General features: G+C 37.6%; 6 protein-coding genes across 6 annotated transcripts in view; all 6 read right to left on the bottom strand.

Annotated features, from left to right (window-relative positions):
• The window catches only part of LOC129569796 (zinc finger protein Xfin-like), an 8,782-nt gene extending 2,215 nt beyond the window's left edge, over positions 1-6,567 (bottom strand). Inside the window, exons 1-5 of the mRNA XM_055448960.1 lie at positions 5,437-6,567; positions 4,240-4,251; positions 3,109-4,157; positions 1,970-1,973; positions 990-1,885 (exon numbers count right to left, since the gene is read on the bottom strand). Coding sequence (XP_055304935.1) covers positions 990-1,885; positions 1,970-1,973; positions 3,109-4,157; positions 4,240-4,251; positions 5,437-6,567 — 3,092 coding nt within the window. The remainder of the gene's footprint in view (positions 1-989; positions 1,886-1,969; positions 1,974-3,108; positions 4,158-4,239; positions 4,252-5,436) is intronic.
• LOC129569807 (protein krueppel-like) lies at positions 883-1,827 on the bottom strand. Its single transcript, XM_055448971.1, has one exon. The coding sequence runs from the start codon at positions 1,784-1,786 to the stop codon at positions 986-988; it is 801 nt and encodes a 266-aa protein (XP_055304946.1). The 5' UTR covers positions 1,787-1,827; the 3' UTR covers positions 883-985.
• Positions 6,568-10,158: 3,591 nt separating the features above from the next.
• LOC129569795 (gastrula zinc finger protein xLCGF3.1-like) lies at positions 10,159-11,594 on the bottom strand. The gene is made up of 2 exons (XM_055448959.1): positions 11,428-11,594; positions 10,159-11,331 (listed from the first exon to the last, which is right to left on the bottom strand). The coding sequence occupies exon 2, from the start codon at positions 11,311-11,313 to the stop codon at positions 10,159-10,161; it is 1,155 nt and encodes a 384-aa protein (XP_055304934.1). The 5' UTR covers positions 11,314-11,331; positions 11,428-11,594.
• An 887-nt stretch (positions 11,595-12,481) lies between these two features.
• LOC129569794 (zinc finger protein 69 homolog) lies at positions 12,482-13,025 on the bottom strand. Its single transcript, XM_055448958.1, has one exon. The coding sequence runs from the start codon at positions 12,947-12,949 to the stop codon at positions 12,482-12,484; it is 468 nt and encodes a 155-aa protein (XP_055304933.1). The 5' UTR covers positions 12,950-13,025.
• Positions 13,026-13,054: 29 nt separating this feature from the next.
• LOC129569793 (myc-associated zinc finger protein-like) lies at positions 13,055-13,717 on the bottom strand. The gene is made up of 2 exons (XM_055448957.1): positions 13,657-13,717; positions 13,055-13,551 (listed from the first exon to the last, which is right to left on the bottom strand). Exons 1-2 carry the CDS (start codon positions 13,715-13,717, stop codon positions 13,055-13,057), a joined length of 558 nt encoding a protein of 185 aa, XP_055304932.1.
• Positions 13,718-17,498: 3,781 nt separating this feature from the next.
• On the bottom strand, positions 17,499-18,949 carry LOC129569806 (zinc finger protein 454-like). The gene is made up of 2 exons (XM_055448970.1): positions 18,777-18,949; positions 17,499-18,692 (listed from the first exon to the last, which is right to left on the bottom strand). Exon 2 carries the CDS (start codon positions 18,672-18,674, stop codon positions 17,517-17,519), a length of 1,158 nt encoding a protein of 385 aa, XP_055304945.1. The 5' UTR covers positions 18,675-18,692; positions 18,777-18,949; the 3' UTR covers positions 17,499-17,516.
• Positions 18,950-24,637: the final 5,688 nt, after the last annotated feature.

Here is a 24,637-nt window from a genome sequence, read left to right as displayed (position 1 = left end):
TTGCGGCTGCACGTAGCAACACACGCCACTGTATTATACAGTATTCGTCGTCGATATGCTCGGATATATCCGTGCCTTACGAAATGCTGAGATGCTCAGCAATCTTAAAACACATGTTTGAACATACGGCTGCATACTCGATGTCAGTGCTTTATTTGTCTTTTCACACATTTCTTTGAAACGGACTCTAGAACTTGACACCGAAAAACCGCCGAATAATGATTGCAATTACAACAAACAATTAACCGCTTTATCTGAGATAATTTTCAAAAAAGTCTATTAAATCTAACCATCAACAGCATATTCTGAATTTCAGTGAACCCAGAAACTTCAAACATATCAAACGGTATCAGTAGACATTTTATTTTTGTTCACAGCGGATTGATATGCAATCAATGAGTCTACAATGTTCAAGAGCTCGACTTTGTGTGGCGAATGCAGTTTTTCTGTTCCAATAGATGATAAAAAACAACATATAACATGTGCCCCACACAGTTGGCAGCTACGAAAAAATCAATCAATGAACCAATTTGTCATCATTCATTGACGCGAATAATTTCCATTGAAATGAAAAGACCAGATTTTATATTTGATAAACTTTCCTGTTTGTTTTTATTCAATGCAAATTGATGTTTGAGCCAAAGTTTTGTCTTTTGATGTGATCAATTTCAAGTTTAATTCCTTGACAGCAGACAGCTACTTGTGAATCTTCTTGTGTTTGTTGAGATGTGCCTTTTGCGAGAAGCACTTCGAGCATGTTTCACATCGGAAAGGCTTTTCACCAGTATGGACTCGCATATGGTCCATCAAATTTCCTTTCTGATCAGTTGTGTAGGTCTTGCACAAATCGCATCGGTATCCGCGTCGCTTGCAGTTGGCTTCATGATTTTCCTTTTCCTTTTGTTGGGCAAAATTTTTGAAACAAGATGAACACTTGAACTTCAATGAACGAGGATTGGCGTGTGATTTGCGGTGGCGTTCCAAATTACTCGCGAGATTGAATCTTTGCATTCGAGCATTGGTCGCATTCGAATGGTCGCTCGCCGGTGTGAACGCGCAAATGACGTTTAAAATCCTTTTTTTCCAATGTAGAGAATTCCGTGCACAGATGACACTCGTAGCGATGCACATTGCAACCGGTTTCATGTTTCACTTTCTCCTCGCTGCGATGAAATCCTTGCAAACAATTCGAGCAACTGAAAAGAAACTCATCGACGTGTGTTTTCATGTGCGATTGGAGATTTTGTTTTGTTGTAAATCGCTTCCGGCACACGCTGCATGGAAATGGTCGTTCGCCGGTGTGCTTGAGCATGTGTCTTTTCAAATGACTTTTGTTGGAAGTCTGATACTCGCACAATGAACACTTGTGTCGCTTTTCATTTGCCTTGTCTTGAGCTGGTTTCTGCTTGCTACCAAAACTATTTGCTTTGCCACTTTTTCCAACCTTGGCTGAATATTTTTTTGCCGCACCGTCATCCGATCCATTTGATTTTGGTTTCGGAAAACGCTTGTTCGCATCGTTTCGTGGCTTTCGATTTTTGTCAGAGCTCTTCCGTGGAACTTGATTCACCTCATCCTTAACCTTTTCAGTCTTTACTTCCGATTTTACCTCGTCCAGAACGTAGAAATCGAAACAAATGTTGTTACCATTCACTTGGCCACTAGCAGTCGCATTTTCATGTGTTCCATTGGCTGTGTGCGCTGATCTTGACACTCTTGACACAATCGCAATACCATCGTTGTCTTCTGGCTCTTGTTTGACGGTCGGCTCTAGTTTCATTTCCATTCCGCACAAAATCGATTCATTTTCCAACGCAATGGCATCGAAGTCGTGCTTATTAGGCGCCTCTGTAGCGTGACCATTCATTGCGACACAATTGCGATGCTGTCAATCAGAAATCAGAAAGTTCATTAGAAGCCACACATGGAACACACTTTTGAAACACCACACTTTGGCATTAAAACTCACCTTTCTGCACGAAAAAGTTCACAAATTTAACTTTTTATTTCGTTATTGCAAAATATTGGTCGAAAACTCAGCGAATAAATTACAAAACACGAATTGTGTGTTGGAATGACTCTGTTGAGCAGAGCAAAAATGGCGTCGCGAATAAAAGAAAATATTTAGTTTGGCTGTAGTCGATGCTCTGCGATATGCTCTGTGCTGATGCGCTAATGAAATAGCAATGAACGAACAGGGCACACAGCCACACGCTGCAATGACAAGTGTCAAGAGTCGAATTTTGAAATATCATGTAGTGTTACTGCAGTGAATTTCGGATTTTTCGATGAGTTCGGGTTGCATATTTTGAAAATGTACGGATTATGATTTGTAAGCAGCGGATATTTTATTTCTGAAAACTAGTTTTCTTCTTCGCACTACGATAGAGTTCATCTCTAAACCGCTGAAATTCAAGGTTTCATAAAATAGAAATTGCAACTAGTTTTCACGAATGGATATTCGATGTCAGTGCTTTTTCTATTTTCACAGATTTCTTTGAAACCAATTCTAAAACTCCGCACCGAATAACCGTTGAATCTTGGCTAATTTTGGGAACAGTTTATTAAATCGTTAGATAACATGCTATCGAGTTCTGGATTTCGGGGAACCCAAAAACTGTTTCATATCAAATGATACCAGTCAAATCGACATTTGGGTTTTGTTCACGACGGATTGACATTGTGGATCGCAATTGATTACAATCAATGATTCTACTAACGATCAAGAGCTCGATTCTGGGTTTCTGTTCCTATAGATTAGAAAATAACATATAGCATGTCTCTCACTATGGTGGCAGTTAAGAACAAATCAATCAATCAACCAATTTGTCAACATTTAATGACGTGAATAATTCCCATTGAAACAGAAAGACCAGATTTTATATTTGATAAGATTTCGTATTTGTTTTTATTCAATGCAAATTGATGATCAAAGTTTTACCTAACGATGTGATCGATTTCAAGTGTAATTCCTTGGCAGCAGACAGCTAGTTGTGCATTTTATTGTGTTTGTTGAGAGTTGCCATTTGTGAGAAGCCCTTCGAGCATAGTTCACATCGGAATGGCTTTTCGCCAGTGTGGATTCGAATGTGGTCCATCAAAGCTCACTTACGATCAGTTGTGTAGCTCTTGCAAAAATCGCATCGGTATCCGCGTCGCTTGCAGTTGGCTTCATGATTCTTCTTTTCCTTCTGTTGTGCGAAGATTTTGAAGCAAGATGAACACTTGAATTTCAATGGATGAGGATTGGTGTGAGTTTCGCGATGGCGATCCAAGACACTTAATTGATTGAATCTTTTTGAGCATTGGTTGCATTCGAATGGTCTCTCGCCAGTATGCACACGCAGATGACCTTTCAAATTCGTCTTATGCACACTAGAGAATTCCTTGCACAGATTACACTCATAGCGGCGAACCTTGCAACCGGTTTCGTGTTCCACCTTCTCCTCACTGCAATGAAATCTCTGCGAACAATTTGAGCAACTGAACAGAAATTCATCGACGTGTGTTTTCATGTGCGATTGGAGATTTTGTTTTGTTGTGAATCGTTTCTGGCAAACGCTGCATGGAAATGGTCGTTCGCCGGTGTGCTTGCACATGTGTTTCTTCAAAGCGGTTGTGAAGTCGGTGGCATAATCGCACAATGAACAGTTGTGCCGCATTTCATTCGCATTGCCTTCAGTTGCCTTATCCTTGTCATCAAAACTGTTGGCTTTGCTATTTTTCCCGGTTATAGCTGCACCGCCATTCAACCTACTTGACTTCTGATTCATGACCTTGGAAAGACGCTTCTTTGGAATGCTTTGTGGCGTTTGTTCTTTGCCAAAGCTTCTTCCTGGAACTTGATTCGCCTTATCCTTGAGCTTTTCAATCTTTACTTCCGATTTGACCTCATCCAAATCGTAGAAATCAAAGTAAACGCCAGTGTCAGTCATTTCTGTACCACCAATCGAATTATCAAGCGATTCAATGGCTGTGTGTGCTGACCGCGACACCATCAATATTTCGTCGGAGACTTCATTCTCTCGTTTAATGGTTGGCTCCTGTTTGATTTCCATTCCACACAAAATCGATTCATTGTGCAATGGTATGACATTGAATTGCTGCCTATCATGCGGTTCTGTACCGTGACTATTCATCGCTATGCAATTTTGGTGCTGTCAATCAGAAATCAGAATGACCTTTTGTTATAACCACACATGAAAACTTAAAAAAATACACATTTTTGTTAAAACTCACCTTACTGTACAGCTGTTTTTTTATTGTAAGAAATTATTCAGAACTCAAACGTTTAATTTCGTTATGCAAAATTAAATTGGTCCAAAATCCAAACTCAGCCAATAAACTATAGCTGGCAATAATTGTGTGTTGAAATGACTCTGTTGATGCAGAGCAAAAATGGCGTCGCGAATAGAAGGAAATATTTAGTTTGACGTGTAGTCGATTCTTCGCGATGTGCCTTGTGCTGATGCGATGATGAAAATGGACGAATAGCGCACACAGTCACACCCTGCAATGACAAGTGTCAAAAGTCGAACTTCGAAATATGGGATAGTGTTACTGCAGTGACTTTCGAATTATTCGATGAATTCGGATTGTACATTTTGAAAATGTACGAAATATAATTGGTAATTTGCAAAGCAGCGGATATTTCATTTGTGAAAATTAATTTTTTTTTCTTGGGTGAAATTTGATTGGAAGAATTTCGTGATACATTTTGAATATAACGTCGGAAAATTGTGACAGTTTCAATCGTTTAAGTGGCATGCTTTGCGCAAAATCGCATTTTGATAAATATCATCCGTAACAAACCGCTATCAAATCAAGATTCACGGCTGCATACTCGATGTCAGTGCTTTATTTGTCTTTCACACATTTCTTTGAAACGGATTCTAGAACTTGACGCCGAAAAACCGCTAAATAATGATTGCAATTACGTCAAAAAATAATCGCTTTATCTAAGATAATTTTAAGAAAAGTCTATTAAATCTAACCATCAACAGCATATTCTGAATTTCAGTGAACCCAGAAACTTCAAACATATGAAATGGTACCAGTAGACATTTTATTTTTGTTCACAGCGAATTGATATGCAATCAATGATTCTACAATGTTCAAGAGCATGATTTTGTGTGGCAAATGCAGTTTTTCTGTTCCAATAGATGATAAAAAACAACATATATCATGTGCCCCACACAGTTGGTAGCTACGAACAAATCAATCAATGAACCAATTTGTCATCATTCAATGACGCGAATAATTCCCATTGAAATAAAAGGACCAGATTTTATATTTGATAAACTTTCCTGTTTGTTTTTATTCAATGCAAATTGATGTTTGAGCCAAAGTTTTGTCTTTTGATGTGATCAATTTCAAGTTTAATTCCTTGACAGCAGACAGCTACTTGTAAATCTTCTTGTGTTTGTTGAGAGTTGCCCTTTGTGAGAAGCACTTCGAGCAGGTTTCACATTGGAATGGCTTTTCGCCAGTGTGGATTCGAATGTGGTCCATCAAATTTGGTTTATGATTGGTTGTGTAGCTCTTGCATAAATCGCATCGGTATCCGCGTCGCTTGCACTTGGCTTCATGACTTTTCTTTTCCTTCTGTTGTGCGAAGTTTTTGAAACAAGATGAACACTTGAACTTCAATGGACGAGGATTGGCGTGGGATTTGCGGTGGTGTTCCAAATTACTCGCGTGATTGAATCTTTTCGAGCATTGGTCGCATTCAAATGGTCTCTCCCCGGTATGCACGCGCAGATGAACCTTCAAATTCCTCTTATCCAATGTAGAGTGTTCCTTGCAGAGGTGACACTCGTAGCGACGCACCTTGCAACCGGACTCATGTTCTACTTTCTCCTCATTGCGATGAAATCCTAGCAAACAGTTTGAGCAGCTGAACAGGAATTCATCGACGTGTGTTTTTATATGCGATTGGAGATTGCGTTTTTGGGTGAATCGTTTCTGGCACAGGCTGCATGGAAATGGTCGTTCACCAGTGTGCTTGAACATGTGCCTGGTCAAATGGCATTTAAGTGTAGTGACATAATTGCACAATGAACACTTGTGTCGCTTTTCATTTGTCTTGCCTTCAGTCGGCACCTTCTTGTTACCAACGTCGCTTGATTCTCGATATTTTGAGGCTTTAGTTACACTTTTATTTACACCACCGCCAATCTGCCTACCGGATTTTCGTTCCTCTTCCTTCGAAAAACGTTTCTTCGCATTGTTCTGTGGCGTTTGATCTTCGTTACAGCTGTTCCGTGGAACTTGATTCGCCTCATTCCCAACCTTTTCGACTTTGGCTTCCACTTTAACCTCATCTAGATTATGGAAATCGAAATGATTGTCGGTATCATTCACTCGCTCGCTACCAATCCCATTGTCAGGTCTTTCATTGAATGTACACGCTGATCTCGACTCCATCACAATATCATCGTCGTATTCTGGCTCTTGTTTGACGGTCGGCTCCTGTTTTATTTCCATTCCGCACATAATCAATTCATTCTGCAACGCAATAGCATCGTATTTATGTTTATCCGGCGGCCCTTTGCCGTGACCATTCATTTTGACGCAATGTAAGTGCTGTCAATCAGAAATCAGAATGTTCATTATTTGAAACCACACAGTACACAAACACTAAAAAAATTCCACTTTGACAATAACTCACCTTTTCTCTACAAACTGAACTTTTTGTTCCGGAATGAAAAAATAAATCGATCCAAAGACTGAACCCGTCGATTAAGCTCGACAGCGCATAAATTCTGTCTTAGAGCAACTGTGTTGAGCAGAGCAAAAATGGCGTCGTGAAAGAATGAAAATATCTATTGAGTTGAACTGAACGTGTAGCCAAATCACGGAGATGTGCTGATGCGATGATGAAACAGCAATGGACGAAATGCGCACACAGTGACTTACTGCAGTGACTTTCGAATTTTTCGATGAGTTCGGATTGTCTGTTTCGAAAATCCAGGAGTGATGATTTGTAATTTGCAAAGCAGTGGAGACTTCATTTCTGAAAATTGATTTTCTTCTTGGATGAAATTTGAATGGAAGAATTTCGTGACCCATTATGAATATTACAGCGGAGAATTGCAAAATCGCATTTTGATAGATGTCACCTCCATTCTTTATTCTTTATTGGTAAAAAGGCAATATATACATTTAACAGCCGTATGAACAATTACAAAATTTAACATGCTCATATATATATGGTTCATGAAGGAAATAATGACTGAAATTATAATACATGGCTCGATACTCGATGTTTACGCTTCTTCTATTTTTTTAAAAAATGTCTCTGAAGCCGATTCTGCAAACTTGGCATCAATTCATCTTTGAATCTTTCAAAATTTCAAGAGTAGTTTATTAAATAACATGCACATGATCTTGGTTTCAGGGAACCTTAAATCTCATTCTTATGATACGTTATCATTTAATTCATATCGAAATAAATCACACAGATGTTTTCACAGCGAAGTCACATGCTGTTTATCATAATCAATGATTCAAAGCAATGCTCAAGAGCTCGTTTTCGTGTTGTGAATGCAATTTTTCTGTTCCAATAGCTGATAGAAAGTAACATATAACATGTGCCCCCCACACTTTGCAGCTAAGAACAAATAACGAAAATCACTCTCGAAATGAATGAAATTGAAACATTCAATTTTATTTAAACATTGTTGAATGGAAATAAAGGAAGTTTGATACATTTTCGTATTTATTTTTATTAATTAAAATTGGAAAGTGAAAGTTGTGTCTTCGATGTGATTGATTACACGATGCAGGTGTTATTCCATGGGAGCTAACAGCTACTTGTGGATCTTCTTGTTTTTGTCGAGAGTTGCCCTTTGCGAGAAGCACTTTGAGCATTGGCCACATCGGAATGGCCTTTCGCCAGTGTGGATTCGCATGTGATCCATGAAACGTGCTTTATGACGGATTTTAAGTAAACAAAAACGGTAACAATTAAACCATCTGTAATAAAATAGTAGCGTTCTGGTCTCATTACTTTTCCGCACGCCCATGTCGTGAGTAAAAGTATTGTAATCACTCCAAAACCTAGGTACCCCGAAAAACCATTTTTCTATCCATTTTCGACACCAAAAAGCACCTTAAAATGGTTATTTTGCTATGTTAATGTGGGTGTGTCGTACCCTGTACGCTGTACGCAAAAATTTGTTAGCGCGATTGCTCAAATACCAGAATGGGAAATGAAATTCTGCAAGTACCAAACGTTTGTGCTTCATTAGACTTGGAAACCATTAAATTTTCAGCCACCCCAAGATACCTAGCCTATGAAAAACCTTCAAAAAATCGAACTTTTGTTCGGGAGGTACCCAAAATAGGCTCCCCAGGTGGATTTTATCACTCCCACTCGATTTATTTCATCAAATTAATAGGGGTCCAGGAACAACCTAGCACCCTCTAACCCACTTTTTTCGTATCAAACCGGTATAATAATTCAAAATTTCTTGCATTTTTTTGTTCTTAATTTTGTTAAAAATCGCGCTCTCGTATGAGAATTTCAAATCACTCCTTCGCTGTTTGCTCATTCATGTTGTTCTATGGATTCGAAGGGCTGCCATATAAATACAATGTAAAAAAAGACGCGTTACGATTTTGGTCAAGAAAAATGTGGTTATTTTAAATGGTATTTTTTTCAACTCGTCACATTTTGTTCCAATTTTTTAATTCCAAATCAATATTTTTTAATAATAAAACATTTGAATCAAATTTAAAACGAATTTTGGTTTAGTTTCTGAAAAACTGCTCAAAATCTTCACACAAAAACAATTCATGAAACGAAAAATTACACAGCACATGTTCAATCGAAGAAAAAATAAAATGTTCTTTGAATTGAACATTAGTAGATGTGCGATGCGATGTGATGTCAACCTTATAAAAAGCGCACACAGTCATACATTCCATTGACAGCTTCGCCAGTTCGAAATTCGTGTGGGGAAATTCTTATGAATTTCCTAGGCAAAATCTGAATAAAAACTGAACGCTATGAAAACGGTGCGGAAAAGTTCGTCTTACGGAGGTAAGACTATTTATTTCATATTGCGGTTCTGCTGAAAATCGGTCAAGATCGGCCGCCGATTTTCCGCCGATTTAAGCATTTTTGCTATATTTGCCGACCCACAAGATGGATTTTAACAAAATATACATTTTTAGAAAGAGGAAGATTACATCAATAAAAATATATAAATTTTGTTAAAATCCGTTCAGTGGTTCAAAAGTTATGGCCAAAATTCCGAATGGTCTTCTTAAATCGGTGACCAAATCGGCCGCCTAGGAAAACGATCCTTAAAAGTTAGAACCATCGTGTTTAATGTGCAAGAGAGATAATTGGTAATTTGCAAAGTGGATATTTCATTTCTCAAAATTGATTTGCTTTTAGGATAAAAATGTATTGGGAGAATTTTAAAATACATTTTGAACATAGCAACCGGAAAATTATTGCATCTTTGACCCTCCAAGTAGCCCAAGTATTGTGCAAAATCGCATTTTGATAGATGTCGCTTCTATCCAACCGCAAACAAATCAAGATATCATGAAAAAAATAATAATTGTAATCAGAATTTACGCCTGGATACTCGATGTTGGTGCTTTTTTCCTTTTTTAAGAATGTCTCTGAAGGCAATTGTAGAACGTGTCTTCAATTAATCGTTGAATCTTGGAACATTTCAGGAGTAGTTTAACAAATAACATGCACTTGATCTTGGCTTTAGGGAACCTAAAACCCCATTCGTACGATACGTTATTCATACGTTCAATTCAAATCGAAATAAATCTAATTTTTTCACAGTGAATTCACATGCTGTTTGTCATAATCTATGATTCGAACTATGCTCAAGAGCTCGTTTTCGTGCTGTGAATGCAATTTTTCTGTTCCAACAGCTGATAGAAAGCAACATATAACATGTGCCCCGCACAGTTGGCAGCTAAGAACAAATAACTAAAATTACTCTCGAAATGAATGTTGTTTGTCAACATTCAATTTAATTTAAACATTGTCGAATGAAAATAAAGGAAGTTTGATACATTTTCGTATTTGTTTTTATTAATGCAAATTGATGATCAAAAGTTGTGTATTCGCTATTCGATGTGATTGATTGCAGGATGCAGGTGTTATTCCATGGGAGCTAACAGCTACTTGTGGATCTTCTTGTGTTTGTTGAGATGTGCCTTTTGTGAGAAGCACTTCGCGCAGGTCTCACATCGGAATGGCTTCTCACCAGTGTGGATTCGCATGTGGTACATCAAATTTGTTTTCTGATCAGTTATGTAGCTCTTGCACAAATTGCATCGGTATCCGCGTCGCTTGCAGTTGGCTTCGTGACTTTCCTTTTCCTTCTGTTGTGCAAAGTTTTTGAAGCAAGATGAACACTTGAATTTCAATGGACGAGGATTGGCGTGGGAATTGCGATGGCTTTTTAAATTATTTTTGCGCTTGAATCTCTTTGAGCATTGGTTACATTCGAATGGCCTCTCACCGGTATGCACGCGAAGATGAACCTTCAAATTCGTCTTAAGCAAACCAGAGGAATCTTTACAAAGATGACACTCGTAGCGACTAACCTTGCAACGAGTTTCGTGTTCCTCTTTCTCTTCGCTGCGATGAAATCCTTGCGAACAATTCGAGCAACTGAACAGAAATTCATCGACGTGTGTTTTCATGTGCGATTGGAGATTGCGTTTCTGGGTGAATCGCTTCTGGCACACGCTGCATGGAAATGGTCGTTCGCCAGTGTGCTTGAGCATGTGCCTGATCAAATTGCTTTCATATGTAGTGACATATTCGCACAATGAACACTTGTGTCGCTTTCCATTTGTTTTGCCTTCAGTTGATACCCTTTTGTCACCAAAACTATTCGCTTTGCTAATATTACCGGTTTGGGCTGCACTTTTCTTTGTCACATCTTCATCCGGTTCATTCAACTTCGGTTTCGGGAAACACGTGTTCTCACTGTTTTGTGGCTTTTGATTTTCGTCAGAGCTCTTTCGTGGAACTTGACTAGCTTCATCCTTAACCTTTCCAATCTTTACTTTCGGTTTAACCTCACCCGTATCATGAAAATCGTAGCAAACGTCGGTATTCACTTGATGGCGACCAATCGCATTGTCAGCTCTTCCATTGAATGTGTATGCTAATCTCGACACCACCACAATACCGCCGTGATCATCTGGCTCTTGTTTGACAGTCGGTTCCTCTTTGATTTCCATTCCACACAAAATCGATTCATTTCGGGACGCGATGGCATCAGATTCGTGTTTATCAGGCGGCTCTCTATCGTGACCATTCATTGCGACGCAATGTCAGTGCTGTCAATCAGAAATCAGAATGGTTGTTCAATGTTCATTATTTGAAACCACACATGGCACAAACACTTGAAAAATTCCATTTTGGCAATAACTCACCTTTTTTCTACAAAATAAATTTTTTGTTTCGGAAATGCGGAAAAAATGATTCAAAGACTAAACTCGTCGATTAATGTCCGCAGCGCACAGATTGCGTGTTGAAATGACTCTGTTGAGCAGAGCAAAAATGGCGTCGCGATGAAAGAAAATATTTAGTTTGACGTGTAGTCGATGCTCTACGATATGCTCTACGCCGGAGCGACGATGAAATAGCGATGGGTGAACAGCACACACAGGCACACGCTGCAATGACAAGTGTCAAGAGTCGAACTTCGAAATATGGTGTCGTGTTGCCTCAATGACTTCCGAATTTTTCGGTGAGTTCGGGTTGCACATTTTGAAAATGTACGAATAAGTGGTAATTGACGAAACAGAGGATTATTATTTCTAAAAATTGATTCTCTTCTGGGATGAACCTTGGAAGGATTTCGTAATACATTTCGAATTTTACATCAAAAAGTCTTCACAAAAACTCCCAATTTTAAAAAGTCGAATCCTAAAATGTAAAATCGCATTTCGATAGATATCTCCTCTATACAACTGTAAACAATCGATGTCAGTGCTTTATGTTTTATCAGATATTTCTTGGTAGCCGGTCCAATCCTTGAGACCAAATTATCGTTGAATCTTGACTAAAAATTTAGAGAAGAATTTAGCAAATCTAACACCAACACGCACTTGAGCTGGGTTCCGAAAAATGTAAAAAATTATTCGTGTGATAGGTCACCATTCAATTCCATATTACATGTTGTTTCACAGCGAATTGACATGCAATTGTCCGTAATCAATTATTCAAGTGATGTTCAAGAGGTTGTTTTCGTACTTCGCCAAAATGAATTTTTCTATTCCAATAAGAATACGAATTGTTAGACTTCTGGACAAGTTACAGCCTACAATGCATCACATTTCCTTCACACGGTTGACAGCTACAAATAAATAAATTTTCTCTTTATGACACCTAATGAACCAATATGTCATCATTCAATCATTTCAATTAGTTTCGATTGATACAAAAAGACAAGATTTTATATTCGATACGATTTCGTATTTGTTTTTATTCAATGCAAATTGATGTTTGAGCCAAAGTTTTGTCTTTCGATGTGATCAATTTCAAGTTTAATTCCTTGGCAGCAGACAGCGCCTTGTGAATCTTCTTGTGTTGATTGAGATTTGCCTTTTGCGAGAAGCATTTCGAGCATACTTCACATTGGAATGGCTTTTCGCCAGTGTGGACTCGCATGTGCTCCATCAAATGAGTTTTACCATCAGTTGTGTAGCTCTTGCACCAAGCGCATCGGTATCCGCGTCGCTTGCAGTTGGCTTCGTGACTTTCCTTTTCCTTCTGTTGTGCAAAGTTTTTGAAGCAAGTCGAACACTTCAATTTCAATGGAGGAGGATTGGTGTGAGATTTGCGGTGTCGTTTCAAGGCACTTGATTGATTGAATCTCTTTGAGCATTGGTCGCATTGGAATGGTCTCTCGCCGGTATGTACGCGCAGATGATCTTTCAAATGATGCTTCATCAAACTAGAGGAATCCTTGCACAGATGACACTCATAGCGACGAACTTTGCAATCAGATTCGTGTTTCACTTTCTCCTCGCTGCGATGAAATCTTTGTGAACAATTCTAGCAGCTGAACAGAAATGCATCGACGTGTGCTTTCATGTGCAATTGGAGATTTCGTTTCCGGGTGAATCGCTCCTGGCACACGCTGCATGGAAATGGTCGTTCGCCGGTGTGCTTGAGCATGTGTTTCTTCAAAGCAGTTGTAAAGTCGGTGACATAATCGCAAAATGAACACTTGTGTCGCTTTCGATTTGCCTTGCCTTTGGTTGTCTTCTTTTTTTCACCGAAACTATTCGATGTCTTATTTTCCCCGGTTATAGCTGCACCCCCATTCAACCCGATTGACTTCTGATTCTTGTCCTCGGAAAGATGCTTCTTTGGAATGCTTTGTGGCGTTTCGTCTTTGCCAAAGCTTCTTTTTGGAATTTGATTCGCCTCATCATTGACCTTTTCAATCTTCACTTTCGATTTTACCTCACCCAGATTGTAGAAATCGAAGCAAACGTCGCTGTCTCTCACTTCTGCACTACCAATCAAATTGTCAAACGATCCAATGGCTGTATGTATTGATCACGATACCATCAAAATTTCGCCGGAGACTTCAATCTCTTGTTTGACGGTCGGCTTCTCTTTAATTTCCATTTTGCACAAAATCGAGTCACTTTGATTCGCAATGTCATTCGATTCGTGATTACCAGGCGGCTCTGTACCGTGACCATCCATTGCGACGGCGCTGTTTTTAGTGCTGTCAATCAGAAAATCAGAATGACCTTTTGTTAGAACCGCATATGAAAAATGGGAAAAATACACTGTTTTGTTAGAACTCACCTTTCTGCACAAATCTTTTCATTTCAAGGAATTGATCACAAATCAAGTGTTTTATTTCGTTATTGCAAAAATAAATTGGTCGAAAATCCAAACTCAGCGAATAAACTACAAAACATAAATAATAATAAGTCGCGAATAAAAAAAATTTAATCTGACGTCGATGCTCTGTGATGTGCTTTGTGCTGATGCGATGATGAAACAGCGATAGACGAACAGGGCACACAGTCACACGCTACAATAACAGGTGTCAAAAGTCGAACTTTGAAATATTGTGTAGTGTTACCGCTACGACTTCGCGTTTTTCGATGATTTCGGTTGCACATTTAAAAATTTACGAATTATAATTCATATAATCGAAAATATAGAATTCAGTACATATACAGTCTCATAGCTCATTATAATTTGTAAGCAGCGGATATTTTATTTCTGAAAACTAATTTTCTTCTTCGCACTACGATAAGTGTCAACTCTAAACCGCTAAAAATCAAGGTTTCAGGAAATAATAATTACAATCAGAATTCACGAATGGATATTCGATGTCAGTGCTTTTTATCTCCTCACACATTTCTTTGAAACCGATTCCAAAACTAAGCACCGAATAAGCGTCCAATTGAATTTTGGCCAATTTTAGGAAATTTTCATTGAATCTAACCAACATGCTGTTGATCTCTGGGCTCCTGGGAAAATTGTTTCTTATCAAACGATATCGGTCAAATCGATATTTTAGTTTTGTTCCCAACGGATTGACATGCTCTTGATTACAATCAATGATTCAAGCAATGCTCAAGAGCTCATTTTCGTAGCGTGGGAATGATTTTCTTTTCCTAAAGATGATAGACTATCATTGATAAAACATACTAGGTGGATTGAAAAGTTGGGTACTTTTTGAATGAAAACACATTTTTTTCGAAAAATTCAATTTTATTTCTCAACATATTCTCCTTTTAACTCGATACAGCGAGCTCAACGATCTTCCAACATTTGGATGTCCTTCAAAAAGTACGATTTTTCTTTCAACCCAAAATATGCTAAATTTCTCCATTTTACTCCCGATCATAGCAAACGCTCGCGTCCTAAGACCTTACAATTAAGTTTAGATGACTTGCGAGTTAAGAGTGAGACAATGCCTAAAAAATTCAGTATGCAATGCGGCAATTTATAGCTTTAATCAATGGATTTTACCACCATAAAATAATATGTGAACTGAATGAAAATCTTGGTAAAAATGTGTATTTTCTTCTTTGAACTTTTACCCATTTGACTATGATTTTCTATTCCGATCAATCTGAAAATGACAAGATATGTTCTCGTAGTATCACTTTTAATATTTCTGTATAGTATTGCCCATTAATATTTTCATACCTCAAATGGTCGTTGTCCAAATCTTTTGAGTCGTTTTTTTTTCGATTTGGTGGCCTTAGAGCATTTGAACAATGTCTACTTACTGTTTTGACTATATTTATGGGTTCCCATATGTTGGAATGTGTTTAAAATACATCAAGTTCTATATATAGTCGCAAAAATTTGTTTATTTTTTGCGTATATTGCTCCAAATATCTATGGGTGAGATTGAGAGTAGTGTATGTTTCATTGACTTTGTTACGAAAGAGAAGAGCAAGTTTCTGTCGACTTAAAAATGGTTAAAAGCGAGTATGTTCGTTTTTAGCGGGTCCTCGCGGTTTTTCACGGTTTCCGCGGAACTGATAAGAGATAACAACTTGGTGTTTTCGGCAAAGTTGTAGCACTCGTGGTCTTCTATAACATTGCTGAAGTCAGTTATCTCTTATCTCTTATCAGTTCCGCGAAAAGCGCGAAAAATGATAAGAAAGAAAAAGTTCCATATGAAATTTGCTTTTTTATGTGCGCAATTTGCGCGCGACTGATAAGAGATAAGAGATTATTGTCTTCAGCTTAGTTATAAAAGACCTCGAGTACTACAACTTTGCCAAAGACACCATGTTGTTATCTTTTATCAGTTGCGCGAAAACCATAAAGACCGCGGAGACTAGACGGTACTACAACATACTCTACTTTAACGCCAACAGAATCATCAGAAAACATACTCGCCTTTTCAAAAATATAAATCGAAGAAAAAACATACTCCACTCTCAATCTCACCCATAGATATCACCACGAATTTTGAAATTTTTGTACTTCATTCCTTAAAATGAAAAGTGCGGCAGCCTTTTTTCGTTTGACTTTTTCGTATGTGAATGTGGATACATATTTGCAACTATTATTTTATTTAGTAGACCCATGGTGTTAGCAATCTTGCGCACTATCACATTAGAATCATATGATATGTGTCGTTGAGAATAAAAATGGAATTAGCCGAAACCGCGTGTTTTTATACGAATCATTTTTGTGTTTCTGGTACAAGATATGGGGCAAGTATCTCAAGCAAAGATAAAGATCTTGAAATGTTCTAAAACATTGCAGCAGACATATGTCTTCTATCTCTTACCAGGAACACAAAAATGATTCAAATGTAAATGAGCGGTTTCGGCTAATCCCATTTTTATTCTCAACGACACATATCATGTCATTGATTTATTTGATGATTTCTTGGACAAGGTCGATTTTTTAGCACTTCGGAGGTTTATCGATGAAATTGCTCGTATAACTATGTTTAAATTGAATTTTCCTACATTATAACATTGTTTTCGATTGTTTAGAGACACCACAAACTAAATCCAATTTGAATTTGATGCACCTATCTGTTTTGATTTTAAAGCGCAAGTGCGTAATCAAGAGAAAAAAATTAATTTTTCCCTATTAAAAATTTTTCCGGAGGTTTGTTACTACCAGGAGCTATAACTTGCGAACTAATGATCGCATTTGGCTCAAATTTTGACAGCTGTCTTATAAAGGATGGTGCTTGTCAAAAAACATATGGATTTGATATTCGTATCGCCCTTTCATAGAAAAGTACCCAACTTATCAATCATCCTAGTAACATATAATACGTGCTTCACTAAGTTGGCAGTAAAGAATAAACCAATCAATGAACCAATTTGTTAAAATTCAATCATTTGAATTAGTTTCAATTGAAATAAAACGACCAGATTTTATATTTGATACAATTTTGTATTTGTTTTTATTCAATGCAAATTGATGGCTGAGCCATAGTTTCGTCTTTTGATGTGATCAATTTCAAGTTTAATTCCTTGGCAGCAGACAGCTACTTGTGAATTTCCTTGTGCCGTTGGAGATGTGTCTTTTGCGAGAAACACTTCGAGCGCACTAACATGCACTTGATCTAGGTTCCAGGGAACTTAGAACCTTTTCTAGTCATACGTTACCATTCAATACGATACTTGAGTCATCATAAAATTGTTCACAATCAATGAATCAAGCAATGCGCAAGAGTTCCATTTCGTACTGTGAGAATGATTTTTCTGTATTCTGTTCCAGGTAGAATACGATTGCTTGAACTCTGGACAAGTTACATCGTATAACTTTCCCCCCACACGGTCAACAGCTAAGAACAAATCAATTAGATCAGATTCATAATGAACCAGTTTATTATTTATTTGAATTCATTTCAATTGAAATAAAAAGAACCGATTTTATATTTCATACAATTAAGTATTTGTTTTCATTCAATACAAATTAGTATTCTACTTATAAAATTGTGTTTGAAGTTGTCTTTCGATGTGATCGGTTGTCAGTGCTATTCCTTGACAGCAGACAGCTACTTGTGAATTTTATTGTGTCGGTTGCGATGTGCCTTTTGTGAGAAGCACTTCGAGCATATTTCACATCGGAATGGCTTTTCGCCAGTGTGGACTCGCATGTGCTTCATTAAATCTCCTTTTTGATCAGTTGTGTAGGTCTTGCACAAATCACATCGGTATCCGCGTCGCTTGCACTTGGCTTCATGATTTTCTTTTTCCTTCTGTTGGGCAAATTTCTTTAAGCAAGATGAACACTTGAATTTCAATGGGCGAGGGTTGGTGTGAGTTCTGTGGTGGCGTTTCAAAAGATTTGCTTGCTTGAATCTCTTTGAGCATTGGTCGCACTCGAATGGTCTCTCGCCGGAATGAACACGCAGATGACGTTTCAAATTCGTCTTACTCAATGTAGAGAATTCCTTGCACAGATGACACTCGTAGCGACGTATCTTGCAACCGGTTTCATGTTTCACTTTCTCTTCGCTGCGATGAAATCCTTGCAAACAATTCGAGCAACTGAACAGAAACTCATCGACGTGTGTTTTCATGTGCGATTGGAGATGTTGTTTCCGGGTGAATCGTTTTTGGCACAGGCTGCAAGGAAATGGTCGTTCGCCGGTGTGCTTGAGCATGTGTCTTTTCATTTGACTTTTGTCGGAAGTCTGATACTCGCACAATGAACACTTGTGTCGCTTTTCATTTGTCTTGTCTTGAGCTGGATTCTGCTTGTTACCAAAACTGTTTGCTTCGCCACTTTTTCCAACCTTGGCTGAACATTTTTTTGCCGCAACGTCATCCGATCCGTTTGATTTTGGTTTCGGGAAACGTTTGTTCGCATCGTTTCGTGGCTTGCGATTTTCGTCAGAGCTCTTCCGTGGAACTTGATTCACCGCATCCCTAACCTTTCCAGTTTTTACTTCCGATTTTACCTCGTCCAAATCGTAGAAATCGAAACAAATGTTGGCACCATTCTCTTGGTCACTAGCAATCGCATTTTCAAGTGTTCTATTGACTGTGTACGCTGATCTTGACACAATCACAATACCATCGTTGTCTTCTGGTTCTTGTTTGACAGTCGGCTCCAGTTTCATTTCCATTCCACACAAAATCGATTCATTTTCCAACGCAATGGCATCGAAGTCGCGTTTATTAAGCGGCTCTCTTGCATGAATATTCATTGCGACACAATTTCGGTGCTGTCAACCACAAATCAGAATTTTCATTAGAAACTACACATTGAACAAATTTTTGCAAAACCACACTTTGGCTTTAAAACTTACCTTTCTGCACTGAAAATATTTACAAATTAAACTTTTTGTTTCGTTATTGCAAAATTAAGTTGGTCGAAAATCCAAACTCAGCGAATAAACTACAAAACACGAATTGTGTGTTAGAATGACTCTGTTGAGCAGAGCAAAAATGGCGTCGAGAATAGAAGAAAATATTTATTGAGTTGAACTGAACGTGTAGCCGATTCACAAAGATGTGAACTATGTGCTGATGCGATGATGAAACAACAATGAACGAACAGCTCACACAGACATACGCTTCAATGACAGGTGTCGAAACTCGAAATATGTTGTAGTGTTGCCGCAGTGAATTTCGAATTTGTCGATGAGTTTGGGTTGTCTATTTCGAAAATGCATGCATTCTTGCAAGAGAGATAATCTTACCTCCGTAAGACGAACTTTTCCGCACCGTTTTCATAGCGTTCAGCTTTTATACAGATTTTGCCTAGGAAATTTTTAAGAATTTTCAGAAAAAAAACAACAGTACGTTCATGTATTTTATGGAAAATTGTATTATGATTTCGAAAATCTTGATTTTGGGTATTCAAATGAAATAAAACGTCTGATTGTCTTTATTGTCGTCTGAATACTGAAAAAATTGGAACAAAATGTGACGAGTTGAAAAAAATACCATTTAAAATAACCACATTTTTCTTGACCAAAATAATAACGCGCCTTTTTTAGCACTACATGAAATGTAAAGCTCTCTTTTTTGTCCTAATACTTTTTGAGTACTGAAACAAATTATGATGAATTTGAATTTTATGCTCATATTTTTTATTTAATTTAAACCAGAGTTTGACTTATCCGCCAGATATATGCTATGGCATAAAAAAAAAATGCGCATATTTTTTGGTACATTTGGATTTTGTGACTAACTTACCATGTAAATTCATGTGCACTCCACGATTTTTTGTGGATCCCACGATTTTTTGTCCCAAATTCGTGGTATTCATATGAATTTACATGGTAAGTTAGTCACAAAATCCAAATATGAGCATATTTTTTTTATGCCATAGCATATATCTGGCGGATAAGTCAAACTCTGATTTAAACCAAAGTATTTCAAAAAAAAGAAATAAAACCAAGATCTTGTAATTCATTTTTGAAATAACTGAGAATTTTTTTCCTGTACTTTACTTTAATGAAATACATTTCATGTAGTGCGCCAAAAAATAGTTTGTTGTGAAACAAGAAATCAGAATAAGTAACTAAAATCTCAAGAACACAGAGCGGAGCGAAGCGATGCTCTGCGGTCTTGTTTTACATTGTATTTATATGGCAGCCCTTCGAATCCATAGAACAACATGAATGAGCGAAGGAGTCATTTGAAATTCTCATACAAAAGCGTGATTTAAAAAAAAAATAAGAACAAAAAAATGCAAGAAATTTTGATACCGATTTGTTGTTTCACAACAAACTATTTTTTGGCGCACTACATGAAATGTATTTCATTAAAGTAACTTTGAAGTAATATATTTATTTGCCACAAAGTACAGGAAAAAAAGGTGGGTTACCGGGTGCTAGGTTGTTCGTGGGCCCCTATTATTTTGATGAAATAAATCGGGTGGGAGTGATAAAATCCACCTGGGAGCCTATTTTGGGTCCCTCCCGAACAAAAGTTCAATTTTTTGAAGGTTTTTCATAGGCTAGGTATCCTAGGGTACATCTTGGGTGGCTGAAAATTTAATGGTTTTCAAGTCAAGCACAAACGTTCGGTACTTGCAGAATTTCATTTCTTATTCTGGTGTTCGAGCAATCGTGCTAACAAATTTTTGCGTACAGCGTACAGCGCACAGCGTACAGGGTACGACACACCCACATTAACATAGCAAAATAACCACTGTATCGTGCTTTTTGGTGTCGACAATGGATAGAAAAATGGTTTTTTGGGGTACCTAGGTTTTGGAGTGATTACAATACTTTTACACACGACATGGGCGTGCGGAAAAGTAATGAGACCAGAACGCTACTATTTTATTACAGATGGTTTAATTGTTACCGTTTTTTTTACTTAAAATCCGTCTTTATCATCCGGTACAGTTGCACATGGGGCCTATTTGCAATTATTTTTCTCGTAATTTTTAAAAAGACTTAAAATTTGAATGGGCTCGGGCCAGAGCTAGAGCTAGTACTATCCGGGAGCTAAAAAATATGAGCAAAGAATATTGACATTTAAAAAAAACGTCACGGTTAGTCAGGATACCAAGCATTGATAGGCTCGATATTTCTATCTCACATCCAAATTTCTGTTCAAGTGACATTTGATGCGTGAATTGGACGATGCAATTATCGCACTTAAATTTACATGGTACACATACGATCCAAACGATCAATTACAATATTAAATTATATTACAGAACAAAGTTACCTGTTATTCATGCAAACATCAGTATGCACACAAAATAAAGCCGCATACTTCAGCACACATATGTAGCTTCAGCTGAGCACAACATTTACTTAAGCTTTTTTATTTATCCTTTGTTTCAAACAAATCGGGCATGAATTTTCGATGATTCAAAAAATTATTTTTATTTTAGAAAAAATTATTATTTCAGTAAAAATAAGCAAACTGGGCAAACACCATTTGCTTTGTAACGATTTTTCTTAAAGTTTATGCCTAATTATTTTGGTATAGATTTCTACAATGCAACCATAGTTTTTTGATGATTTTTAAATGCCCATTCCGAGTCAAAGCTCGGCTTTAGATGTCCAGAAAAAAAATAATGCTAAAACTAATGAAACCATCAGGTCTTTGTGGGTAAATTATCACTATTTGGCCCAACCATTTTCATGTAAAGGTGTCAATCCGACAAATATATCCAGACAATCGGACATCGTACCAATTATATGCACATAACAAATATATTTGAAAAGTTCAACCTGTGCTTCTCTCCCATAAGAACTAATGTATTTGACGTGACAGTGAATAGCGGTAGCGCCTAAATAGGATCTGCGGCAACTTAAGGAACTATCAATACTTCTTGTTGTTGCGAAATTCATGACAACAACAACAAGTATTGATAGTTCTTAAAAATTCCGTAAATTGCGAATAGGCGCCACCGCTATTTTGCGCCGGTCAAAAGCACAGTTTGGAAAAGTTTAAGTCCGTCTTTAAATTAAAGCCGGCCCACAGAGAAGCGCACAATAAGATTTTATTGTCACAATAACGTAACGAGTGGTGTGTCAGTCGTACGCATATACAGCATTGCGTGCGACTGATCAAGTAGCCATTGCACCGTTAATTGAAACGACTCGTGCGGATGAGTGTAAGAACGAGCGAGAGACACACCACTCGTTACCTTATTGTGACAATAACATCTTATTGTGCGCTTTTCTGTGGGGGAGCACTTGGAAGCGGCATAAGGAAACGTTCGATTTGCTTTTAGGAAATGTTACGTTTTCCGTTTAGTGGTCTGATTCGTGGTTGCAGCAGTGGGAACTAAAGTCACATTCGATTTTTGACGCTTTGACTAGTGATGCCATTGTACTGATTTTACCTTGGATACAATCAGACGAATCAATTGAAGAACTCAAGTTCTTGCAACTATCGATTATGTAATAAATGAGCTATAGCAACTGAAAATGATAAAAATACCTAAATAAGAATCCACATCAAAATTATTCCAATAAAAAAATCGAACTACACAAATCCAACATAAACTCGGTTCGCTTTATTTGCATTTATTGGTTGTTTTTCATATTAGAACATATTAAATTTGATCACTTTTATTTATTCGAATGAAAAGTTTCTTATTCTAGAATTTAGATGTGAACATCAATTGTAGTTGTTCATTTTATCTGTAAATTTGCTCACGCATCGTTCGATAATAATCAGTGTTCATGGCATCAGATATTCAGAGATCGCACGATTGTATGCGTTTGATTTCCACCAGTTTCAAGTCGATCCCCGTTGTTTTCCACTTTGTTGCCAGGTAATTCGATTGAGGGATGTAAATCGTCACTTTGCTGACATACAACGTTTTGGCTAAAAGCTTTTCACGTTCATGGTTCATCGAGACTGGGTCGATGGATTGGTTGGGATTCTCGCCCAATTTCGCGACCACGAAGATCTTCTTCAATTTTGGTGAGAGGTGTACAAACGGTAAAATGTCATCGATGCCGGCCGCATGAAAGTTCACTTCTTTGAGATTTTGAAGGCACTTCGCAATTGTCGGTTTTTTTGCAATGTTCGCGCAATTTCCGATGTCTCTTGAATTGAATTTTAGCACATTTAAGTTTACAAGTGATGAAAAATCGACCATTTCCCCAATATCATATCCACTGAATGAGACGAGGGAGTTCAACGAGCTCAGTTTGTCGACAACCGTTTGATTTGCTTCGATGCTTATATGTAATCGTTTGTATACGCCCTTGGCATGTAGCATATTTAGGAATTCGCAGTCATTCTGTTGTAGCGAATCCGTGAAAATACGCAAGTTGTCCAATTTGAGTTCCATCATCGCGGTTTCGTTTGGCAAAAGCAAATTTAACTGCGTTGATAACGAACGAATATCTGGGTTTTGCTGCAAAAACGATCGCAATTTGACAGCGTTTGCTCTGTTTTCAGTAAACCATGTGAAATGCTCCAGTTTAGGGTATTTTCGGGTGATCCATTCATCATCAAAATCACCGCCAAAAATTTTCAAGTTTCTTACATTCGGGAATCGTCCAAGAACACTTTCGTAAAATGGTTCATTCGCTTCACACAAAAACAAGAAAATATCTTCGATTTGATTTAGGAATTCCTTGGGCATCATTTTGATTTGGTCCAAACTAGCATCACGGAAATATAGTTTTCTGACTGATTTGTACACATTCAAATCAACGTTGGTCAAATCCAATTCATGAGAGTCTGGCGCGAAATACTAGTATACCGGTATATTAATAAAAACCAACACATTCACAATTATACGGGAAATAACTATCGGAAAATTGCTGCTGATAAAAATGACCGGCAACCCGTAGCATTCGTTTACACGTTTGCCCAAAAGAGTGTACATCGGTGAGTGATAGAAAATCAAACACTTTTTCGAAGCAATTGACGTTCAGTTTGAAGATTTGCGGTGGTTGTTCAATGTCCATGTTTTGCTGTGCTTCGTTCATTCCTTTTGCCAGTTCACCTTCGACGTTTCGTGGATCCATTTTGATGTGGTGTAAATTTTCGGTTGCGGGGAAAACGAATGACGTCGCACACACAAGTATAATCCTAATAATTAAAAATGATATCAAATGTGGAATACCGATTAGAATACTTGGATTAATAGATTTGATTGTTGCAAAGTTTCCATTTCAAAATCAATCAATTCAGAATAAAATAATTCATACCAAGTCCCTTTTCCAAAAAAGTGAAATGCCGACTCAGCGGCTGTCAATGGCGTCGAATTTTTGATGTTAGCTGTCTTCGTTGCACACACAAAAAGCAGATTGATTCGTCTTATTGCGTCTTATTTCGCAACTGAACGAAATTTGGACATAAATGAGCTGATCACTAAATTTTTCTGGTGTGGTTTTCGTATTTATTTCGTAGAATTGATGTTTTTAACTTGAATAATTTGCGGAAAGTGAAATTTCTTCAAAAATCCGTCGAGCAGTTTGGAAAATGACTGAAAAATTGTGCGACTATCCCTTTGTTAAGCGGTAATTTTGACAGTTCATACGGAGTGCAACCGAAGATGACCGCATTGAATCGGTTCAAATCGAGACAGCCTCTATACGCTATCACGGCACACCATCGAACTGTCAAACAATTTTCGTTTGATCGAAAGGGCTTAGCGGTAATTCTGGTAGAACAAAATCAATGATTTGTCTCAAAACAAAAATGACTATGATAAAAATTGAGCGAAAGAAAT

This window comes from Sitodiplosis mosellana, unplaced genomic scaffold, assembly GCF_009176505.1.
Source record: "Sitodiplosis mosellana isolate CC-2019 unplaced genomic scaffold, AAFC_SMos_1.0 Smas_scaffold_44, whole genome shotgun sequence".
NCBI lineage: Eukaryota > Metazoa > Arthropoda > Insecta > Diptera > Cecidomyiidae > Sitodiplosis > Sitodiplosis mosellana.
The sequence above is the reverse complement of the archived record's forward strand: the minus strand, read 5'-3'. Positions and strand labels throughout refer to the sequence as shown.

What these genes read in the sequence shown, in the direction of transcription:
- LOC129569807 (XM_055448971.1), bottom strand. Translation starts at nt 1,786, where the DNA reads ATGGAAATGAAACTAGAGCCGACCGTCAAACAAGAGCCAGAAGACAAC.
- LOC129569795 (XM_055448959.1), bottom strand. Translation starts at nt 11,313, where the DNA reads ATGAATGGTCACGATAGAGAGCCGCCTGATAAACACGAATCTGATGCC.
- LOC129569794 (XM_055448958.1), bottom strand. Translation starts at nt 12,949, where the DNA reads ATGAAGCATCATTTGAAAGATCATCTGCGCGTACATACCGGCGAGAGA.
- LOC129569793 (XM_055448957.1), bottom strand. Translation starts at nt 13,717, where the DNA reads ATGGATGGTCACGGTACAGAGCCGCCTGGTAATCACGAATCGAATGAC. An exon ending in GAATGACATTGCGAATCAAA is followed by an intron (nt 13,552 to 13,656) that starts GTGACTCGATTT and finishes CAATACATACAG; the next exon opens with CCATTGGATCGTTTGACAAT.
- LOC129569806 (XM_055448970.1), bottom strand. Translation starts at nt 18,674, where the DNA reads ATGAATATTCATGCAAGAGAGCCGCTTAATAAACGCGACTTCGATGCC.